Source organism: Ursus arctos, unplaced genomic scaffold (genome assembly GCF_023065955.2).
Source record: "Ursus arctos isolate Adak ecotype North America unplaced genomic scaffold, UrsArc2.0 scaffold_26, whole genome shotgun sequence".
In the NCBI taxonomy this organism is placed as follows: Eukaryota; Metazoa; Chordata; class Mammalia; order Carnivora; family Ursidae; genus Ursus; species Ursus arctos.
The window spans coordinates 4,395,799-4,414,362 of record NW_026622941.1 but is presented as its reverse complement, the minus strand read 5'-3'; the positions used below and the strand labels follow the sequence as shown (position 1 = coordinate 4,414,362).

At 57.7% G+C, this 18,564-nt stretch overlaps 1 protein-coding gene across 6 annotated transcripts in view; it reads left to right on the top strand.

Moving 5' to 3' along the window:
• Positions 1-18,564, top strand: part of TSPAN11 (tetraspanin 11) — a 78,506-nt gene that overhangs the window by 46,359 nt on the left and 13,583 nt on the right. For 5 of the 6 annotated variants that reach the window (XR_008961590.1, XM_057318975.1, XM_026502656.4 and 2 more), the window contains exons 3-5: positions 1,327-1,518; positions 17,219-17,293; positions 18,173-18,277. Coding sequence is in view for 5 of the 6 variants with exons in the window: in XM_057318975.1 (XP_057174958.1) it covers positions 1,327-1,518; positions 17,219-17,293; positions 18,173-18,277 (372 nt within the window). In the remaining variant the exon portion in view is untranslated. The remainder of the gene's footprint in view (positions 1-1,326; positions 1,519-17,218; positions 17,294-18,172; positions 18,278-18,564) is intronic. The other variant, XM_057318976.1, reaches the window with a different exon arrangement.

Below are 18,564 nucleotides of genomic sequence, written 5' to 3'. Positions count from 1 at the left end.
TGGGTTACACAGAGTCATTCCGGAACGGATGGGAACCCCTTGCAGGATGAGCGTGCATGGACCGAGCCGTGGGACTTGTGTAGCTTTTGACACCCTTGAGGGAGATCGGCCACCTACCTGAGGAAGAGAACCCACCTTTAAGTGAGGCAGGGAGACTAGGGGCCAGACAGAAGTCTGTCTCCCCAGAAGCAGAAGGCACAGATGGTCAGAGGTCCCAGGGGTCCTGCTCCCCACCAACACCCTTCACAGACACCTTAATACTGCCCCGTCCGGCACCTTGAGCGCACACACACACACACACGCTTCTGGGATGCATACAAGTCACAGAAAGGGTTATTCAGCCTCTGTGCAGAAAGAACCGGGCAAGAGAGCCTCCCCAGCTCTGTGTCCCAGGAACCCTTCCCAGGGAGCCATCTGCCTGACCTGCCAGTCAGCAGTGCCCTGTCCCTGTCCCCTTCTCGGGCCTGGAAGAGAATGGGACTGTTAGCGAGGAAAAAATCTCTCCCAGTCCTCCTGCCACCCCAGACTGACTCCAGCTTGTGCAGCATGCGTCCGTTCAGTGGTGGGGGAGGCAGCATGGCTCTGAGTTCGCGTCCCGGCCCTGGTGCTGCCCTCAACTGCCCCGAACCAGAGGCAGGACCTCAGGCAGCTGGCCTTTCTTCTGTGGGCCCCAGTTTTGTCATCTGTAGATGAGAAGCCCCAGCGTGCTCCCCACATGGGCAAACGTAGGGCTGAAATGGGACGTATATAAAAGTGCCCTACCGGGAAACGGGCACCAGCCCAAGGAGCCAGTACTGGGGGAGGAAGGGCGTCGCATCTCATGGGGACACAGTAGCACTGTGGTAAGAAGTACGGAATTGGGGGGCGCCTGGGTGGCACAGCGGTTCAGCGTCTGCCTTTGGCTCAGGGCGTGATCCCGGCGTTCTGGGATCGAGCCCCACATCAGGCTCCTCCGCTATGAGCCTGCTTCTTCCTCTCCCACTCCGCCTGCTTGTGTTCCCTCTCTAGCTGGCTGTCTCTATCTCTGTCGAATAAATAAATAAAATCTTTAAAAAAAAAAAAAAAAGAAGTACGGAATTGGGAGTCAGCCTCAGATTGAAAATCCGTTCCTGCAACTTGCTTAGGTGTGTGACTGCGGACAAGTGTCCTAACTTCTCTATGCCTCGATTTCCTCCTCTGTGAAGTGGATACCAAACTATTGTCTCGGGCTCCTTGAAGGACTGCATGAGGTGGTGCATAATAAGTGCCCGGAACGCGGTGGGCGCTCTGTCGCTGGCGGCTGTGGACCCCTGGCGGCCGCCTGCCCTGACCTGGGCTTTCCTGCAGGTGGGCGGGGCCGCCGTCATGGCCGTGGGCGTCTGGACCCTGGTGGAGAAGAGCGGCTACCTCAGCATCCTGGCCTCTAGCACCTTCGCTGCGTCCGCCTATATCCTCATCTTCGCAGGGGCGCTTGTCATGGTGACGGGCTTCCTGGGCTTCGGTGCCATCATCCGGGAGGACAGGGGCTGCCTCTCCACGGTGAGTGCCCTGCTGGAGTCCCCAGCCTGCACCCCGTCCCCCCAATGGGCTCCTGTATTGAGAACCGCCCCCCACACCCACGCCGTAGAGACCCCTGGAATCGGGGCCTCGGGAAAGCCAGAGAGGGATGGTCACCCTCGGGTCTGGTGTTGGCCACGGTCTCCAGCCTCTTAGATCCTAAGCCAGTCTTGCTGGCCCCTTTACCCTACCTTTCCACTTCCCTCCTTCTCCTCCTCCTTCCAGATTTTATCACGGTGCTTTTCAAAGATATGCAGAAATGAATATGATGATGAAGCCCCCTGTTCCGTCACCCAGACTCAGCAACTACCATGTCCTGGCTCATTGCTTCCCTCCTTACTTCCTGCCTCCCCCCACCCTCGGCTCCCAGACAGCAGGTGGTCTGTAATCTTTCAGTGCGTCCCCCTAAAACAGAAGGGTCCAACACCATGATTATACCTAAAAACAATTACCAGTCATTCCTTAATATCGTGAAATAACGAGGCAGTTTCAAATTTCCCCAGTTGACCCATAAACTGTTCTCTTCTTTCAGTTTGTTTGAATCGAAACCTAAATTAGGTCCATGTATTAAGATTGGGCAGTTTGTCTCCTGAGTCTCTTTCAGTCTCTCAGCTGCACCACCTCTCTGTCTCTCTCCCCCTCTTTCTCTCTCTCTCTCACTCTCTCTCTCTCTCTCACTCTCATCTTGTTTGCAGTTTGGTTGTTGAAGGAACCAGGTCATCTGTCCTAAGCATTTTCCGATTGTATCCTTGTGACATTGTTTAACGTGCTCTCCTGGCAGTTGAGTCTAGACGCTGGGTCAGACACAGGTTTGATTGTCGGGGCAAGAGGATGTCATGGGTGATGTAGGCAGCACAGGCTCCTTGAGGCTGGGAAGACTGTCCATCCATAGCCGGCTCATCTTGTCAGGAAAGGGAGCCAGGGCGGGACTGGCCAGGGCAGAAGCCGGACCCACGCCCTTGCTCCCATGACCGTTGGCCAGGGCAAGCTCCCTGGTGCCTGGGTGGCGTCTCGCCCTTTTAATCTCCCCCCGAGGGCCAAGCCCAGGCAGCAGGGGTGCTATAGAACACGTGGTCTTTGCAGGGAAGGGCCAGAGAGTCTCCATGAGAAATCAGGTTGAGCCTGAATGGAATCAGGTCACAGGAAGGAGCCTCGAAGTCTGTGCTCTCCCCACCCTGCTTCCCTGTACCCTTTGCACATCCAACCAAGGGAGCAGGAGGCGCGGAGGGGCCGTGCCCCGAAGCCTTGCTCACCAGTGGTCACCAGTTTTTTGGCTCTGGATACAATAGCACCTGTGTACAGGTACGATGGCGCTCCTCTGCCTAGAGAAAATTCCTTCATTCTGCTTGGAGGGATAACCCAGAGCCAAGGTGCAGGTCACGCGGGTGGTGGCACACCAGTGGGGTGAAGTCCCACAGGGGACCAGCCAGAGCGCGGGCTCTGACGTGAGCTATCCTAACGGCCGAGGGACAGGTGTGCCCTGAGCCAGCCCCACACCTGCCAGCCATCCCTCCCGCGGCCAGGCGTGAGTCCCTGCATGCCTACTCGACACCCTGATCCGATCGGCATCAGCTGAGTGGAGTCACCGGGCATGTGGGATGGGCCGGGGGAGAAGCTCCAGGCCTGATGGGGACTGAGGCTTACGGGGACCAGTGCTGCTGGGCCCTACCTTCTCAGTAGGGCTACCTTTCCTCTGCTTAGCCCTGACCCTTTAGGACATGGGGCCTTCAGCTTGGCCTGGGGCTTCAGGCTGAGCCTTCTGGCCCACGGAGGCAGGCTGCCAAGCCATGTGATTGCCAGCTGCCCCTTCCTTCCATGAGCTCATCTTACTGTGGAAGAAACAGGCCTCATCTCTACAGCCCAGGAAGGAAGGCAGAGGCCCTCACTTGGGAACCTTCCTTCTCACTCAGCCGTCTGGCTTGGCTCTAAGATCAGCAGTCCCCTACAGCCCTGGAAAACAGCCCCAGATCTCTTTCCAGCCCGGGCGCAATTATAACACGAATGGGCGCTGCTCATTGAGAACCACCTCCCTCTGTCCTTACAACAGCAGCCCTGCAAAGCCACAGTCCTCGTGAGCTCTGCACCCGGCACTGTTCCAAACATTGGTACATTTAGCTCGGTTCATCCTCACCCAGCCCTGTGAGCTCTTTACTCTCCTGGTGTGCATTTTAGGTGAGGAAGCTGGGCCGCAGAGAGGTTAAGCGATTTCCCGGAGGCCATACTGCTAGTGAGCAGCTAGGTCTGTCTCCCGGGCCAAAGCTCGGATCCCCCCTGGCCAGCCTGCCTCCAGGAGGCATTGCTCACCCCACTGTGCCGATGAGCAAGCTGGCCCGGGAGGTGGAGCGAGCAAGTGCCGGAGCTGAATTGCAAAGCCCAGTGTGGTAGAATTGCCAACAAGAATACACATCCCAGGGAGGCCGGGCAGGATGGGAGGCAGAGAGACGGGAGGCTGAGGGGGTAATGTGGGCGGAGGGACGCGCTGTCCTGCGTATCTGGATGTCAGCACAGAGCAGCTGTTCTCAGAGATCTGGGTGGGCACAAGAGGGGGCTCCCTGCAGTGCCCAGCCAGAATTCTAGGGCAGAAGACCAGGGGTGGAGGGGTAGGGGCGGGGTGCCTAGAAGTTCCTTGCGCTCATTATAGTATGGAAATAACAGCGTGTGTCAGAGCATGCCTGGTATAGAGTGGAGCTTGAGGGCCATGGGGTCCAACACTCCATCCAGACATTCTAGTCTGAAGACACAGGGCTGGTGAGTGCGGGTCACCCAGGCATTCATGGGGGATGCTCAGCATTCTCGGCTTCTTTGGAGACCAGTCCCATCATAAGAGCTCTTCCCCTCGGCAGTCTCAAAGATCAGAAGGAAAATCTAAGGGTCAGTAACTGGCAGCCTTCTGCTCTGCAAGCCACCCATCACGGCCCCCTCTTCTTTTCTCCTATCCTATACCATCCATTAGCAAAGCCTGCCTACCCTCCAGGCCCAGCCATTAAGAAAACTGATGGTTCCAGCATCCAGTCACAGCCTGCCTGGGGGGACAAGCTCTGTACCCAGGACAGTATAGGGAAGATGCAGGGACTTCTGGAAGGCCAGGGCCTTGGGCTTGCCTGTAGGACTACGCACATCTTCCTCTCAGCTTGCCCTTCTGAGCTTCAGAGGGTCAACAAACTAGAGGCTTTCTCATCTCCCTGGGCCTTGAGGCAGAGCTGGGGGCACAGGGCTGCTGGACGGGCTGGTGCTAGACGCCCTCCTTCTTCTTAGCCCCGCCTTGCCCCCCGCCCCCGCCTGCTCTCACTTCCACCCCAACAGAACAGACCCAACGCCTCTGACCTCTGTGGTCTGACATCACTAACCGGACACATCACCAGTTTGGCAGCAAGGGCAGGGAAATGTGCCCATGCACAGCCGCCAGCCCAGGGGTCTGGGGGCAGCAGGCAGGCAGAGAGCAAACTGCGAAGCCCGGAATCTTCTCCCTTAGCTTTTCCCCACCCCCCTCTGAAAGAACCAAAGATAGAACCGTCCCAAGGACAGAGCACAGGTGACGTCGCGGTTCTGAATCACCTACATCCTGGCTGGTCAGCCCCTGAACCATTGAGCACTTGACTGTTTCACCAAGAAGGTGGCTAAGACAAGTAGGAATTTTTCAACCCAGGGTCCCGTTCAAGGCCAAGAGATGTGGTTAAGCAGTCTGAAAGTGTTCTGTGGTTCCTGGAGGCTCCTTGCTGCTCTCATTTCATTTTTCTCCTCTTCTTGCCTAACTTCCCTTGGTAGTCTTTCATCAGCAAAAGGCTGAAGGAAACTCCAAAGGAGGAATGCCGTGAGTCTGGCTCTGCACAAAGTGGTCCCCGAAGAGGAAGGGGAACGATGAAAGACCGGGCATCTGAATGATGTACGTCCAGCCGGGATCAGGCAGAAGGCGAGGTGGGACATCCAACATTCCCGGAGAACGAGCCGGGGCTGGACGGGGCGGTCCGGCTCACAGGGCGCGACGCCCGTCCTGGTCCGAGCCCTTCCTCCTGGCACATCTGCAGCCCCTAAAGTCATTTTCCCAAGAGGGAAGCGTTCATCAGGGACAGGAATAGCACGTCTTTGCTGGTGCTGGCTTGGGAAATCTGTGGAGGGGAAAGGGAATGGGGTTTAAATTATTCATGCCAGATCTGTTTTAGTGAAGGCTGCATGCGGGAGCCAGATAATTCAGGCCTTCTAAGCCTAAGGCCGGTGACCAGGACGGATGCCACCCTGATCAAAAGGGATATTTTTAGAGCTTTGAATACGGGCTCTGAAAACTTTTATATCTTGAGCCAAATGAAGATAATGATGGATAGTTCAGGCTACACTGGGGTCTCGTCAGGGGCTGTTTTATATTGAGGGGACGGATTAGAGCATAAGAAGTGCTAGACCCAGTTTCTGAAAATGAGGAGACCCCAGATTGCAACACTTCCATCAAGTATACTCAGAGCTGGTTCACCAGGGCAAGAAGGTCTAGAATCAAGGACTGTGGTTCAAAAGCAAGTTGTAGCATAGCTTGCCCAACTTACTCTGGGACTCGGGAAAGTGACTTGGCCTCTTCTGGCCACCTTGGGATGCCTGTCTTTATCTGGGGGTAAGGTATGACGAGAATGAGGGAACGTTCTAAGGAGGAAACGAGTCACCACATTATATAAAGATCATCAAATGTGGCTATAATTATCATTTACATCACCATCACCATGACCAAGCTCCTTTGAGAAGGAACCTAAATAAATGGAGTTATTCTTAGGCCCATTACTCCCAGGGTCCCCACAGCTTGGGCGAGACCACTTCCTTGATGGAAGCTGGTAATGGAGGAAGGATCCCAGTGCCTGACGGGGCGGGGGTGGGGCGTTGACCACATCTCCCCATTGCTCATTTCTCAGCCTCACCATACTTTGTCAGTATTCATCAGCCACGCAGGCAAGGTGGTCATAGCCTCATCTGCTTGGTGGCACTTTGACCTTTGAGTCAGCTGCCCACATGCTCCAAAAGAATGGATCCTGCAGCCAGGGCTTGGAGAACCCCGAGTCCTCTCCATCAGAGCAACAGAGCCTTTCCTGGCCCTGTATGGTGCAGAGGAGGCAGGGAAATGGACAAGAGGACTCTTGCCCAGGCTCCTCACGAGGATGTAGGATGCAGATATCCTCAAGAGTCCGCCTCGAGGCAAGAAGGCTGCTCAAGCGACCCATTCAGTCAGTCAGCCTGCGCCCCGCCTCTCCCAGCTGGGGCCTGCGGAGGTCCTTCGAGAAAGGCCTGTTCCGTGCAGGACAGCCACACAGTGGCCTTTCTCTCAAGATTTTGTTAAGTCTTTCCCCTCAGCCTCCTTCTCAATGGTCTTACTTAATTCGGGGGCTGCGCAGAAGGGACTGCCAGGCTGCTTAGACGAACTCTCCACCTACCTCCTTAGCCAAAGAGAAAAAGAGACTTGCCTAAGGTCACGTAGCCAGTAACTGGCAAAGCCCAGTCAACACCCAAATCTCGGTCCAGGGCCTTTTCTGCTGCCCCAGGCTAGCTTTGCACCTCCCCCCCCTTCGGATGCTTCCAGCACAGGAAGTGGGCATTCACCTTTCGTGTGATTCAGGACTTATGGTTTGCATTCCAGGGGAAAAGCGAAGCCCTTTGACAACTGGGGGTCAGTTACCTGGCCGCCTGTCACCTGACGCACTCAAAAGCGAAGGTCAAGCTTCAGGCCGCAGGCGGTGTGGCAGAAAGCAGCTCTGTTAGTGCACCAAAGACAGCGTGTTGGCCTAGCTGGAGAAAGCTCAACTCAGTTGTGCGTGGGTCGATGATCACCCCATAGTGGGTGCTCTCTGTGCTCCCCTCCCTCAGAGTAGGGCTGACCGAGGGGGCTCAGAGACATGGTGTGTGCATGCGTGCACACATGTGTGTGCGCACGCGTGTGTGCGTGCATGTGTGTTGCAGGAGGGCAGGGGATGTCTGTTAAACATCGTCTCTTTGTAACCCAAATCCAAGAGTTTACTTAGCTCGGGATGATTCCCTGTCTGTCATTCGGTTCCTGCTTCTTTCCTTAGCAGAGTCCGACTTTAAGCACGTGACGGGAAGGAGATGTTCTAGAGTCCCTCTCACCTAATGAAGCCCAGTCCGGCCCTGATGACCGGGGGCACAGGGGATCTGAACCCCAGAGAGCCCTTCACAACTTACTTGGAAGCCCGTGCGTCCACGCAGGTGTTTCGACATGTCCCTCCCACTGGTGTTAAGTTTATCTTACTGCACAAACACACACCCAGCAGGGGCGGTCTGGAAGTGGGCCGGCCGCTGAGCAAAACTGATCCCGCGTGGGAACTCTCCTCCTCCTGAGGCCCCATGCCCGTGGCTAGTGAGGCCGAGGCAGTGGGTACTGTCGGACTCTGAGAGGGTCCTGCTCCGCCGAGAGCCCTGGGTGCAGGCCGAGCGCGGGAGCCATTCCCTTCCCATCCAGGAGAGAGGTGTCTGACCCACACCTCGTCCCCACCGCGGAGCTGCAGGCCTCCCTGCGCCCCTGGGCCCGGAACAGGAGGGGTGGCTGCACAGCCGCCCCAACATGCTCCTCTCCTGCCAGGCCCTGGCGCCGGCTTTGGGAAGTCTGTGCCTCCATACTGGCACGTGGCGCCCTAGACCGTCTCCCCACACACCACACGGAGGTTTTAGGGGAGTTTACAATCAACCGAAAAATAAGACCCAGGAGACAGAGATGGCAGCAAAAGGTCTCCTTCATTACTAATGAAGCTGATTGGAGCGTGTGGCTTTCTAGCTGCAGCCAGAAGCCTTCGCAGCTCGTCAGCTCTGGCTGAGACAGGCTCGCGTGCCTTTCTAAGAACGGCCCCACTAGACTCATAGCATGCTGGAGAGCAGAGAATGTGGCATCCTGACGACAGGCTGGCCCCCAGGTGAAGGAGGAGGGCCCACGCACCAGACAGATAGGACAAGCAGTGAGTAAGGAGAAGAGAAGCTGGGGGGGAGGGCAGGTGTTCCTCTAGCTGTCTCTGCAGAGAAGCAGGAGGCCAGGACAGAGGAGGAAAGTGTCTACACGGCACAGACTGATGAAGCTACAGCACTGACACGTTTTATGCAGAAGGCCCAGAGAGGGTGAGTGATTCGCCCAGGGTCACACAGCATCTTGTCCCAGAGGCAAACTGAGCCCAGACCTCTAGGCCAGGGCACCTTGTGTGACATCACTCTTCTCTGACCAGCACCATCCTGGGTTCAAGACCCACCCCTCTCAGACAGCTGGGGAAGAGGTGGTGGCAATTAAGCGGCTGGAAAACCCACCCCATACGGAAGATTTGCTGCAACAGACAGGCAGTGTTCCATTGATGGGGCTGCCGTTGACCTCAACAAGCATGTCCAGCCCATTCCCAGAATTTCCTGTTCTGCTGGGCACAAGGCTGGATTAGCAGGGAAGACATGAGCGGGCCTACAGCCCAGTTCTTGGCTTGGAGTCTCATGTGGAACACAAGACACCTGCATCAAAAGCCAAAGAACCCTGTGGGTGGTTTAAATTCCTGTTTCCATCCAGTCAGAGCCTCTGACCTCTCTGAACCCCAGGACTTTTCCTAACCTCCGGGCATGGTAGGAATTTCTCCTGCTCAGCCTTCCCTTTTCCCCTGTAGCCAACCCTGTCCTAGAATTACCACCTCCACCTCCAGGGACCCCTCACCAGTCCCATCCTCAGTTCTGCCCTGGCCCCTTGCACAATCTCATTTGTTCCAGGCGCCTACACACGTGCTTATGAGCTGCACCCCATCTCTCCCACAACCTGGGAGAAGACACCAATGGGAACGTCTAGGTCCTTCTGGGGGACAGCAGAAGGCAGCACTCAGCCATTTACCCCATGCCCAAATCCCTCAGGCCATGTCCCCCAAGGAGTCTGGCCTCATCCTACCCCACAGGTGGAAGGGCTGGATGGCGGGGGCTGTGAGCCCTGGGCCGGGGCCTGCCGGGGTAGAGGTCACCTTCATCCTCCCAACAGTGACATCTCCTTACGGGAATGGCTTGAGGCTCTCAAGCCCACATCCTCTCTCTCTCTCTGCACGAACAGTCAGGCAGCGGCACCTGTGAGTCCTGACCGCCTCTGGCCGGTGGTTAATAACCAGAAAATAATGTGCCCTGAACTCATCGCGGCTTCAACAGCTGCCTCCATCTTTTCCTGTTTGGCCTTGGCTGTTTGCAGCTCCTTGACCCTGCTGCGGCCTGCCCTGGCACCCTCTCCCACACACACAGCCACGCTGGGAGCCTCTGGCTGCGCCCTTCTCCCTGCAACCTAACCTTGGCAGCATCTCAAGTCCCCTCTCCTCTTCCATTGCCACACTGCTCTGAGCATGGGCTAGGGCCTCTACCCCCACCTGCCTGGACGCCAGGCCCCCTCAGTTTCCGACTGTGGCTTGGTTTGTGTCTCTGACCGTGCAGAATAGCGGAGGAGGCAGGGGAGGAAAGCTTCAGCAAGGTTCCCTTCTTTGTGGCGGAATCAGCCCAATGAGGAGTTCCGAAAGTCCACTCGTATAAAGTTCTTAAAACTTTATTGCAAGGAGGGCGCCAGCTGGTGCCGAGCTGCCTGGGCTCATAGGCCCCCGTGACTCTGCCCCAGAAACTGTAGCTGGGGCCCAGCTTGCCCCGATGTATTATTAGTCCATCTGAAGATGCAGTTGCTAATTAATCACCTGAATGTCACCATGAGAAATGTTTCCACAGAGCTCCTGCAGAGCGTCTCATTAAAGAGAGTGTTGGTTTGGTTCAGGCAGTACTGTGCTGTTCCAGCGTCGTTCTGGGTCTATAGGTTTAGAAAATATCGGGCTTCGCTTCTAGTCCAAACTGCGCCATTAAAAAATTAAAGAAAAAAAAAAGATAGATGGTACAGAGGGAAGATGAATGATTGGGTCCCCTCTGTGCTTACCGAACCAGTTCCTTCTGTGCTTGGGGTCGACCGTGGTGGAGTTAAGTGGCCTAGCTCTTACGAAGGGCTCTGGGGGCAGAGGCTACAAGAACTTCCTTTAGAAACCTCGTTACTGATTTCTATCAGACCAAGCCTCAGTGGTTCCTTCTTTTTTATTTTTTTATTTTTTATTTTTTTACTTTTTTTTTTTTTTGGATTTTTTATTATATTATGTTAGTCACCATACAGTACATCCCCGGTTTCCGTTGTAAGGCTCGATGATTCATTAGTTGTGTATAACACCCAGTGCACCATGCAATACGTGCCCTCCTTACTACCCATCACCGGTCTATCCCATTCCCCGGCCCCCCTCCCCTCTGAGGCCCTCAGTTTGTTTCTAATAGTCCATAGTCTCTCATGTTTTTTTATTTTTTTTTTATTTATTTTTTTTTTTTAAGATTCTTTATTTATTTATTTGACAGAGATAGAGACAGCCAGCGAGAGAGGGAACACAAGCAGGGGGAGTGGGAGAGGAAGAAGCAGGCTCCCAGCGGAGGAGCCTGATGTGGGGCTAGATCCCAGAACGCTGGGATCACGCCCTGAGCCGAAGGCAGACGCTTAACCACTGTGCCACCCAGGCGCCCCTCATGTTTTTTTAAAAAAAGATTTAATTATTTGTCAGAGAGAGAGGGAGAGAGACCACAAGCAGGGGGAGCGGCAGGCAGAGGGAAATGCAGACTCCCTGCTGAGCAAGGAGCCTGATGCGGGACTGGATCCCCAGACTCTGGGATCATGACCTGAGCTGAAGGCAGATCTTAAGGACTGAGCCACCCAGGCGCCCCTCAGTGGTTGCTTCTGGAAGGACTGGGGACAGCCCTGAGTGCAGGGGCCAGCCAGTCACAAAAATCAAAGTGGGGCTGGAGGTCCCGGAGGAGTGAGGGCGGCGTGGGTCCAGTTCACACCGAGGTGTCCAGTGACTGTGAGGACAGAACAAGATACAGGTCAGAGAAGGAGGGCGAATGAGGATCAAAGTTCCTGTAGTGCTGGGTAGCTGGGGACGCGTGAGACCCAGGAGTCCGACAGAAGTTCAGAAAGAAGGATGTCCGCAGTGCCGTCACGGCCAGAAGCTTCTGGCACAGGGGTCTTTGGGGAGGCCTTGCCTAAGCTGAGACTTGATGGTTAACGATGTGTGACACAGACACGGTCGGAACAGCGAGTCCCGGGAGGGGGGTACGGAGAGCAGCACAGAGGCCCACAGCCTCGCTGGTCTACAGAGTGCCTTGTGCACACACACAGGGAGTGCTGGGGAGTGCCACACAGCCAGGGAAGCTGCTGGACTCAGAGACAAGATGAGGCTGGGCGGGGTAAAGCAGGGGGTGGCGGAGGCAGAGCTGGCATTAGAGCTGTGGCCACAATCCCAGCACAGGCAGGAAGGGGCCGGGCCGAGCAGGCAGAAGCCACTGCTGAGGAAGGAGGGGAGCCTGCCCAGGAGAGGCCGCCTGCAGCACGCCTGGCCTGGCCTGCTGGCACTGGGGGCTGTGGGCTGAGTACCTAACCATATCCACCCTACGTGTTCGCGGTGAGCCCATCCGCCCCATCGCTGTTTAATGGGGACGAGACACACTGCAGGTCAGCACACAGGCTCTGCAGCTGGAGTCTCTGGGCTCGGCTTCTGGCCTCAGCCGTGTTCTTGCCCTGGGACCTCAGACCAGCTGCTTCGCTTCCCCGTGCACGTGTCTCGGGGTTCCCGGGAGGCTAACACGGTGCTCACCCGGCCACACGATGAGTGATGCTGTGCTTGTCTCCGAGGGTGGCTGGGCGCCATCCTGAGAAGTGCCCACAAGAGGGGCGGGCCCTTGGAGCCACGGAGAACCCACGGTGTGCACTTTGGGCCACTCTGGTGAGTGAGGCACTGATCCTGCTGAGGAAGGGTTCCTTTCTCTCCCTCACTCTCTGGTGACAGGGATACCTTTCCACTGCTCCCGCTACAGAAAATGTTTCCTCTCTCTTGAGAAGCGCGGCAGAAACAGCCTCAGTGACCTTCCTGCCCTGGTTTGGTTAGCTAGGAGAAGCCAGATAGCCTGGGGCCCAGTATATCCTGACTTACACCGAAATGGGACGCCTCCTAATTGCACACAGGGTGTCTGAGCCTGTCACCTTCCTAGACCCAGCACCCGCCCTCCCCAGCTCCCACAGGGGAAGCCAGGGGCTACCCAGCTGTGACATCTCGGGATGCACTTGGGCTAAGAGCATCCCCACGACAGGCCCAGTGCCCAAGGGCCTGGGAACTGATGCCCTGGTCAGGTCCTGGTCCTTCCTAGAGTTGGTGTGAGCCACTTCCTGCTACAGAGTCCCCTCCGAGGCAGGTGCAGAGTAAGCCCCTCACGTGCTCCTGTCTGTGTTCAGTCCCAGGCTTCTCAGGAACTAGACAGCTGGCCTCAGATCTTCCTTTTCATAAAGTCTCCCAGAGGGCAGAGGGTCACATATGCAAATCAAGTCCCAGCAGCAGGCTTACGGTCTGAAGTTAAATGTGTAAATCAGTTTCTCAGTCTTGGCACCTACGACATTCTAGCCCGATCATTCTTTGCCACGGGACCTGTCCTGCGCACTGTGGGACGCTCGGCAGCATCCTTGGCCTCTCCCCACTAGATGCCAGGAGGCCTCCTTTCCCCAGGTGTGACAATAAGAAAATATCCCCAGACATTGCCACATGTCCCCTGGGGGCAAAATCATGCTGGGTTGAGAACCACTGGTATCAATTAAACTACAGTAACAATTCTGTGCCACCCACGGATCAGAAGATGGCCGAGCTCCTGCCCCCCAGCGTGAGGCCGGCATGCGCCGGCCCGCCCCCTTTGCCTCACGGCATGCTTGGTAAGAGGGGCACCCACAGATCTTAATCCGGTGACGTCTACCCAGCATGCATCTAGACCCAACACCGTGCCAGGTACTAAGAAGAGCCAGAAACTCACAGGCATTCTAGGGAGACAAGACCTGAAGCTAGGGCAAGCTCCACAGAGTGATGGGCAAGTTTCCATCACTCAGCCAGCCTGTGAGGAACAGTGCGGCAGGCCGAGGGCCCGTGCAGGGGCAGGCCCAGTCTAGTCGGGGAGAAGGAGCCACGCGGAACGTTGTGTAGGAAGTTGGAGCTGATGAAGGGCCATAGGCATTTGGGCTGGGGCGCTAGCCCTGCTGTGGCCCCGGGGAGGGCTTAGTGGAGGCCACGACCGAGCTGGGTGATGAAGGACAGATGAAGGACAGGCGGGCCCTGGAATTCCAGACAAGGGGACACTGAGGGCAAATACATGGAGGCTGGGCGGCTTGGCCTGTGTTGAGGGAGCCACATGCAGGAACAGAAGCACTTTGCAGATTTGCGGCCGGCTAGCCTGTGCGCTGGACATGCTGGGATGATTCGGCTGGGCTGAGGGGGCCAGGGAGGCTTGGTAAAGTGGAAGTGGAGTGGCAGAGGTCACATGGCAAACCCCCAAGAGCCTGGCCCCACTGCCCAGGCTCCAGCCTGCCAGATCCCGAGGCAGGGCCGCCAGGACCCTCTGTATGGGAGGATCCCAGCGAGCATGACCCTTTGCCTGCTTCCTGGGGACTGTCACACGGGAGCTGTGATTCAGGGCCTCCCCCGCCAAGGTGAGTCACGCACCTGCAGCCCGCCCGCCGCGGAAGCTGCTGCCTGGGGCCAGAGCCCGTGCCTGCCGAGCACCCAGCCTGTCCTCTCCCTGGCACCCTGCCATCAGCCCCCCGAAACTCCAGGCCGGCCTTCACTTCCCTCCCAAGGGCCTCTGAACAGCTGGGGCTCCTGGGTGGGAGGGAGCGCTCGCCCTGCTCCTGACAACTCCGTCAGGTGGGGAGCTGCTTGGGTGACGCCTCCCAGCAGTTTTGAGGGGCTGGCATGTGCTAATTTCGGCTGTCGTTGCATCAGGGATGTGGTTCAGTTTCTCTCCCTTCCCATCACCCCCCTCCCAGCCCAGCTTCAGCAGCAGCGGGGGCAGTGACTTCCCCGGGGAGCAGCAGGCCACTGCCGAGTGCTCATGACTGCCACCCGGCATGACTGTCCGCTGACAGTCCCTGTGAGCGGTGAGCGGTGAGCGGTGAGCGGGAGAGGAGCCTCTCCCACCCCTGCAGAGGGAAGGCGAGTCGCCAAGATGCCACCCTCCTCGCTGCCAGCGGCCTGCATCCTCCCATTCAGTCACGGGCTCCCTCAGCTCTGCCTCGCACGCCCTGGAGGGCACACGAGGTGCACCGGGGGAGCCTGGGGGCCACCGACTGGCGGTCCCTGCATGCAGAGTCCTGTGTGGCAGGAGGAGGGCAAACTCAGAGCATGGGGCTCAGGGGGGCATTGGGGGCAGTTTGGAGTGAGCAGAAAGGGCAACTGAGTCCGAGAGGAGCTGCAGGATGTCAGTGCCGCTCTGGGCTGTCAGAAGAGGGACCAGCCTGGCCCAGGCCACTGGGCCTCCCACTGGCTGACAAGTCGGGCTCCCCTCATGCTGTCTGTCACCCAGAAGCTCTGGGAGCGAGAAACAGGTCAGACCACCATGAAGCAAGATTTCCTCCCTTTGGGTCCTTTCAGCCACTGGGGATGGGCCGTTCTCCCCATCCACGGCCTCTGTCCCCCAGGCACGGCCACTCTGTGCAGGGCCTGGGGAAGGCCAAAATTCAGCTAGCCCAACTCTCTGAGCCACGTTTTCTCTTTGGAGCCCATTTTTCTACTTGATGCCGGGCACCCGCGGCTGCCCATCCAGAGCGTGGAAGTGGCCAAGCCTGACTCCCACCTGAGTCCTAGGACGTTCCACCACCGTTCTTCAGGTTTCCAGGCCTCAACAGGTGGAGAGGGTCCATCCACAGACCTCTCGTCAGCCTCCGGCCTCCACTCACCCGGATAGCATCCCACGCCCTCCAGAGCCCCAGGCACACGGGGCCCTCCTCACGCAGACCCCTCCCTGTGGCGTGAGAAGCCCATAGGCCCAGGGAACACGCCCTCGTGGGCCTGCAGCCCCCTTCCCACTTCTAGACTTCATCCCGGGTGCCCAGGAGCTTGTGGACAGCCTGAGCCCCCATCCAGAGCCCACACAGGGCTGACAAGGCTCCTGTGTCCCCCACACTCCACCACACCCAGCCTTCTCCACATCCTCACCCAGGGGTGGCCGGGGGTGCCTGATCCTTGGGTGGGATGGACTGAGCTCGGACATGCAGGCCAGAGGCCTTTCCTGGGATGACACTGAGCCTGGGGCAGGTGGGGAAGGGGGTACCAGGGACCTCCTTTTGGACTCTTGCCTTAAGCCTCACAGATGATAAGGGCAGGCCTGCCACCATCATTCAGAGCCCGGAATGCTTCCATCACCCCTGATGGTGGGCAGTTCTGAGCCCAGGAGACCGTGGGCTTAATAAAATGGCTGTGTGCGAGGTACATAGTTGACTTAACTCGAAAGGAAACCTTGCCCCTGGTTGGAATGTTCTTCGTAAAAAGGAATATCCTCTCCTCCCTCTGCGTTTCTTAAGTCCTGCCCATGCCAGGCTCCATGCTGGGCTCTGGCAGATAGTCAGGCAAGGACTCCTGGGCCCATGGACTCGCATTGCCCCCGACCTGGCCTCACAGCCCCCCGCCCTGCCAGCTGTCTTCTCACTCACGTCCCCTCCTGCCTGCATCCCTTCCCCTACTTGAGGAGCCCTGGAGTTTCAGGGCTCCGTCACAGGCTGAGCTTTCCCTGCGATCCAGGGATCCCAGTGACCACGGTCAGGCTGACGGGTGGTGCCTGGGGGAGAAGGAGGTGTCACCAACCATTGCGCATGGGTAGGGGCTGGGCTTCCCCAGAGGGGGCCTGTTCCAGTCAGCAGTGCTCCCCTGCCCCTCCCCCTCTCCCATCTCTGTCCTCCCCTCTCCCCTGCCTGGAGCACGCTTCCTCTCCTCCTCCCTGCCCCCTCCTAGCCACGTGGAAGAATACACCAGGATGGAACAGTGTCCTGGAGCCTCCTGCCTGTAAAACCTGGTGGGGGGAGGAGGGGTCACAGCTGAGAGCGCAGCCAGGAAAGCAGCCCACAGGCTGGGAAGCATGCAGAGCAGCCCGGAGCCTGCACAAGGCCAGGCAGTGGTAGCGACAGGAATTTAGAACCTACTGCAGGGCCATGAAAGGCTGGAAGACACACTGATGCCTTTCCCCGGTCGGGTGCCTTTGCGATCTCCTGAGCCTTGGTGGCAGCCCAGCCACCCCTATGCTCTCAGCCTCCACCGCTCTCTCCACTACTCTCTGCACTCTTCAGGCTTCACACATGCTCTCTCCTCTGCCTGCCACATGCTTCCTGCCTTCTTCACCTGGAAGCTTCTCCTTAGAGATGCCACTCAGGTGTCACCTCCTCCAGGAAGCCGCCTCTGACTGCCCTGCCCCACCTGGGACTGCCCATCATTTCTAGGGCTTGCCCAGTACATTTGTAACACAGCATTATAATCACGCACTTATCTGTGCAGCCACCACCCATAACTCCGAGGGCAGGGACTGTCTTACGATACCCAGCATGTAGCTGGTATTTAATGAGCATTGGGTGGGTGAATGGACTAACAAACTGAGAGTAGACCAGTGGGTGAAGGGATGAGTGGGGAGCTCCATGCCAGCAGCTGGGAAAGGCGTCTCCTCGGAGCTGCTGGGAAGAGGAGGACGATGGTGTGGGTGATGGGGTCCCTGGCAGGTCGCCCCACCACCCCCACCGCTTTGGGGAGACTTTCATCCTTGAAGTCCTGGAGCACCGTCTGCCTGCCCGGGCCTGATTGTCGTGGTGACCACCTTCACTCCTTCCTCCTAGTACTTCTGCTTGTTGCTGGTGATCTTCCTGGTGGAGCTGGTGGCAGGGGTCCTGGCCCATATGTACTACCAGAGGGTAAGTGCAAGTGTCCTCCTGCTCCGTGCCCCGTTGGCATGCCCCCCCCCTTGGAGGTGACAGCTTGGAGCGGGGTGAACAGGAATGGGGGAGCTAGGGCCGTGACACACAGGGTGGTCTTGTCTCCCGGGCCCCAACAATCCTCGCACATCCAGGTCCTCCTTCGTATCCCGCTTCCAGCAATTCTCTGTCCCATCTGTGGATGCTGATGTGTTGAGCGTGGGAGTCAGGGAGTGAGGATGCCCCATGGGAGGTGGCATGGCCCGTCTCCCCTTGGATGCAGAGATAGAGAGAGAGGATGAAGCCTCCAAGGAGCAAGGCTGGGGCCAGGGCTGCCTGCCGGGCTATGAAGACCGCTCCGGGCCTCGCCTGCCTGCATCGGACAAGGACAAAGTGGCCAGTCGGGTGCCCTCCCACCGGGTGCTGGGAATCAGGGGTTTGAGACCATGACTGGGGTGAGACAGATGACTGCACCGGTTATTTTAAGCCAGCACCCACACAACTGATGGCTGCCCACAGGGTGACAATTGTAAATATTGTGAATACCACCTCATCATCAAATGAAAAAAGATTTAAAAGCACCCCTGTGTCCAGCCTCATTGCCCTCCCACCAGCTTCGAGCCGGCCCCTCCCCAGCCCGCCTCTCAGCTCTGCCCGTCAGCTGTCTGGCCTTAATGTCAGGGACCCAGCTTTTGTAACCTCTCTCCGTGAACCCCGTGTCCTGAGCCATCTCCTACTGACGCTCCCATGACACTAGGACCCCTCCCCCTCGCACCATTCAACACCCGCGGTGCTCTAGAGCTAGCTCCCCCGTGGGCCTGGGGAGCGAGGTCGGCGTGAGCCGTTCTGCTGATGCCACCTTCCCTCTCCGCTCTCCAGCTCAGCGACGAACTGAAGCAGCACCTGACCCGGACTCTGGCTGAGAACTACCGGCAGCCCGGAGCTGCGCACATCACAGCGTCAGTGGACCGGCTCCAGCAGGACGTAAGCACCTGCCCGCGGGCTGGAAGGCCGTGCAGACATGGGCTCGGGTCCCGGCTCTGTCGCTTCTTGTCTGGGTGACCCTGGACAGGTTACTTACCTTCTCTGAGCTTCATTTGCCTCTCAGATGGAGCCTCCTAGGGTGTGCTGAGCATTCAGTACGATCACATATGCAGAAGTCCACGCCGCAGTGAAAAGGGCATACTGAGCCCTGGCCCTGTCCTGCCCCTGCTGTGCCCTGCCCACCCCCCACACACCCCCCCCTGCCCTGCAGCTCCCCTGACCACCTC